Source organism: Triticum aestivum, chromosome 6D, assembly GCF_018294505.1.
Source record: "Triticum aestivum cultivar Chinese Spring chromosome 6D, IWGSC CS RefSeq v2.1, whole genome shotgun sequence".
NCBI lineage: Eukaryota > Viridiplantae > Streptophyta > Magnoliopsida > Poales > Poaceae > Triticum > Triticum aestivum.
The window spans coordinates 454,317,644-454,321,025 of NC_057811.1; the positions used below are offsets into that span (position 1 = coordinate 454,317,644).

At 44.4% G+C, this 3,382-nt stretch overlaps 1 protein-coding gene across 1 annotated transcript; it reads right to left on the bottom strand.

Moving 5' to 3' along the window:
- Nucleotides 1-1,044: 1,044 nt before the first annotated feature.
- Nucleotides 1,045-2,210, bottom strand: LOC123142843 (senescence-specific cysteine protease SAG39-like). The gene is made up of 2 exons (XM_044561572.1): nt 1,725-2,210; nt 1,045-1,631 (listed from the first exon to the last, which is right to left on the bottom strand). The coding sequence occupies exons 1-2, from the start codon at nt 2,155-2,157 to the stop codon at nt 1,045-1,047; spliced, it is 1,020 nt and encodes a 339-aa protein (XP_044417507.1). The 5' UTR covers nt 2,158-2,210.
- Between the last annotated feature and the right edge of the window lie 1,172 nt (nt 2,211-3,382).

Sequence of the window (3,382 nt, forward strand, 5' to 3'; positions counted from 1 at the left end):
ACTGAAAGTATAAAATACTTCAAACATAATAAAAATTACATCGAGGTCTATGGACCACGGAACGACCATTGCTGCAGCCAGAACGAGCCACCGACGCGCTGATGGCATCGCTCCCATACCGAAACCGGCCTAACCTTGTCGATGACAGCCGGAAGTCTTCATGCACATGCCCTAAGGAGCGTCCCGGAGCCGCAGTGGTCGCTGTTGAATCCTCGAATCGATCTGAATAGTTTGACACTAAATATTGCCTTTGAATACGCACGGCGAGAAACCCTAACCTCGCCGCCCCGAAGAGCTGGCAGGAATCTACGCCGGAGTTCCGTCTAATACATCCCAACGAACGAACTTGAGGAGGATCGGAGCCCGAAAGACCAACTCGAAGAAGAAGAAGAAGTGTCGTCATCCATCCAAACACTGGAGCCGAGGCACCAGAAACCCCCTTCCCGCCACCGACCGCCGGAGCCGCAGGTGGAGGTGAGGCAAATCTACAAACTCGCTGGCGGAGATCGAGGGGAGAAAAGCTTTCCCTAGTTGCCCTGCGAGAGGGGAAAGAAAAACAATCTCTGGTCTAGCTGGCGTTGTGGGTTGAACGACGAGGACAATAGCAATTGGGGAAGAGAATGTTCCATCGTAATTCATTTCCTCAAGATTCACAAATTGGCATTCATCATTTTGTTCCACCTTCAGGCTTCAGCATTTATTTACAAATCAACTCCACCATTTTCACATATTATTTATATGGTTCCAAGATTATCATAGAAACAAGAACTAGTCAACTAGTTCATTATGTATGCATGAAGGCACAAGAGGCAGCACAATTGACAGTCTCTGAATGATATAGCTAACACAAATTCTTCATCAATCTTTATATATGTGACATAATTTACATTGTATTCATTGAACTCATGGAACATGAAATACTATACAAGACATATGTTTGTACATAATTTAGATACACATAAAAACTATACTTAATTAAAGTGGACATGCGCAATTATGTAATATTTTTGTGAATAGGAGGATATGCGGTATATGGCACTCCTTCTATGCAGTGGGGTAAGAAGGCTCCATCGCAAGGCCACACATGCCCCTCTTGTCGGTAATGTCCTTCTCCATTCTTAAATATCCGTTCTCGCCCCAAGTTGTCCCCCAAGAGTTCTTCAACAACCAATACTTTGTGCCATCGCTGGTCTTGCCATAACCAATAGCTGCAATTCCATGGTCTAGATCAGTGCCACATGAGCCAGTCATTACTCCACCTTTGTAAAACTGGAACGTCATATCTCCTCCATCTACGGCTACCGAGACAGGTTGACTTGCGACGGCTTGCATGAGGGCTCCCTCGTTGTTGGCTGGAACATCCTCATAGCTTTTGATGGTTGCTGCATCATTGGTTCCACTCTTGCACTTGTCATCTGCGGCGGCATATGGATAGTTGGACTCGGTGGTGAGACCACCATTCTTGATTATGAACTTAAAGGCATCATCCATGAGACCTCCTTCACAACCTTGGTCTTCACCATGGACATCACAATCCACCAACTCTTGCTCCGACAGTGAGATAAGCTTGCCAGTTTTGAGTTTAACGATGCCCTCTGTAGCAGCGACAGCAGAAAATGCCCAACAACAACCTACACATGGTTATGTTTTAGTAGATACTATCAGACGACATTCTCAAAAATGTAAACATATATGCAATACACCATTATCCTTAATATACTCACCACATTGGCCTTGGTCCTTGATGGGAGTGACTGCACCTTTGGTCCTCCAGTCTACGGCTGCTGGAAGTGAATCGAGACTTAGATTCTCGTACCTGAATCCGGTAGGAACCCGCTGCAAGCTTGATTTGTACCCCTTGTTAGCCTTTGTCCCCTTGAACTCCTCATTGGTGAGGTCGGTGAACTGATTGATGCCCAAATAGAACTTGTGATTCTCGGCGTTAAACGACTCGATGAACCCTACATTGGCCTTGAAGACCTCAAATCGGTATGCCTTCTCAGTAGCGTCTTTGTACACACGGTTGTACTGCGCCATCCAGCTCTCATGCCTTGCCACCATCGAAAAGTCATCGTTGATCTCGCGAGCTGCTAGGACCGAACCGTAGAAGCAAAGGCATCCGAGGAGGCCAATGATCAAAGATTTTGAGATGGCCATGGTATATTTGATGGATTGCTTGCGAGTACTGGTGTGCAATGTGTGCTCTGCTTTGTTTCTACGAATGGAACCGGGTGTCTTATATAGTTCGATGCAAGTATTTAACTATAAATGATGGAGAAGGCCTGCAATATAAGAAGTACGTCTAGTGGGCGGATGTTATAAATCAAAGGTACTTGCCGTCTGGTGTGGGGATGGTGGTATAAATCAAACACACTTAGGTGGATGTGCTTGCACGGTGATGTTGATGGATTTTTCTATCAATGCTATTCCTATGTATCTTTATAGCGTTTTGGCATGAGTACGTGGACAAAATATATAAGTTTGCTGCCGTCTATGCAATGGATGTATAAGAATTTGGAGTGTAACATTAAGTTTTAGATTGTTGATTTCCGTATTTGTGGGTACCTACCCCGCAAAAAAATTATGGGTACCTACAGAGAATATAGATAAGAATCATTGTAGCATGCCAATATAAAATGATTAGATGTGCCGCTTGTAAGGACTAGGAGGGCAACACGAACATAATAAGTTGATTAAGACCACTTAGCTAACCATATCATCGCATATTAAAAAGAACTAAGAATATTTAACCGATCTTAAGTAATTTAATCCGGAGTCCAAACAATGCCTGGTACTGATCTTCTATTTTAAGTTCTATATGGACTGCGTGAGCCCCAAACGTACGTCTAGTGCAAGAATTTTAATACCACCGGACGTACTTCCCGGCCACGCAGACGCTCCTTTCGACTAAATTTTTTATAGAAGTACCGTATCTCACAATCACTGCGGCGGTCGTGGTGTGTGGGCGGTCACCCTAAGAAGCGTGTGGTGCGGGTTATTGGGTTGTGCGGCATTGCACCTCAAGACTGAATAGTAGTATGTAATGATACGTCTCCAACGTATCTATAATTTTTGATTGTTCCATGCTATTTTATTATCAATCTTGGATGTTCTATAATCATTTTATAGTCATTTTATATCATTTTTTGGTACTAACCTATTGACATAGTGCCAAGTGCCAATTGCTGTTTTTCCATGTTTTTTACATCGCAAGAAATCAATATCAAACAGTCCAAATGCCATGAAACTCCATGATGATTTTTTATGGGCCAAAAGGAAGCATATGGGCCCTGGTTGCACCTGGGGGGAGACCCGAGGAGGGGACAACCCACCAGGAGGCCCTGGCGCGCCCTGGTGGGTTGTGCCCACCTCGGGTACCCCC

What these genes read in the sequence shown, in the direction of transcription:
- LOC123142843 (XM_044561572.1), bottom strand. Translation starts at nt 2,157, where the DNA reads ATGGCCATCTCAAAATCTTTGATCATTGGCCTCCTCGGATGCCTTTGC. An exon ending in CAAGGACCAAGGCCAATGTG is followed by an intron (nt 1,632 to 1,724) that starts GTGAGTATATTA and finishes AACCATGTGTAG; the next exon opens with GTTGTTGTTGGGCATTTTCT.